The following is a 555-nucleotide window of genomic DNA, read 5'->3' as shown; positions in this document are numbered from 1 at the left end:
TTCACAAACAGCACTAACTGCACACTTCCTCTCTCAAACTCATCTTTCACTCATATATCATTGAATAGAGCTGGATTTGAAACTCAGAGCAGCAAGAAAATACATAAATAAGGAACACTAAAACACTTGATCATTTACATAATATAATAGCAATGATCTATATACAGTAAAAATAATACTCACAGAGCACAAGAGGAAGTTGACTGAGCTCCATACTGACTGAATGATGACAGACGGTTGAAGACACAGAAAGTGTTAAAGCATCAAGACTTCCTGAAAACTTTCAGTCATCATGACAGACTAAAGACATTCAAATGTACCTTCAAGTGTTACAGAAATAATTTTGATTATGTTGATAATCTTGTAACATGTTTTCTGAAAATGTCATACTGACTAACATGCAAGTTTTCTACAGGAATGTCGTCATGACTCATTCATTATTAAACTGAACATTTGTTTACCATTATGAAAAGTCATTTTCTGGTGTGTTTAATGAACAAGGGAAATTAAACAATATTTTGATTGCTTTTATTGTAATTGCAGTATTGTATTTAT

The 555-nt window shown here is 31.7% G+C and overlaps 1 protein-coding gene across 1 annotated transcript in view; it reads right to left on the bottom strand.

The window, feature by feature from the left end:
- The window catches only part of LOC107563216 (Fc receptor-like protein 2), a 5,861-nt gene extending 5,636 nt beyond the window's left edge, over window positions 1–225 (bottom strand). Inside the window, 1 exon segment of the mRNA XM_016248030.1 lies at window positions 184–225. Coding sequence (XP_016103516.1) covers window positions 184–214 — 31 coding nt within the window. The 5' untranslated portion in view covers window positions 215–225.
- Window positions 226–555: the final 330 nt, after the last annotated feature.

This window comes from Sinocyclocheilus grahami, unplaced genomic scaffold (assembly GCF_001515645.1).
Source record: "Sinocyclocheilus grahami isolate Dianchi unplaced genomic scaffold, SAMN03320097.WGS_v1.1 scaffold863.1, whole genome shotgun sequence".
NCBI classification, from domain to species: Eukaryota; Metazoa; Chordata; class Actinopteri; order Cypriniformes; family Cyprinidae; genus Sinocyclocheilus; species Sinocyclocheilus grahami.
Note: the sequence above shows the minus strand (reverse complement) of the source record. Positions and strands in the feature narration are given on the sequence as shown.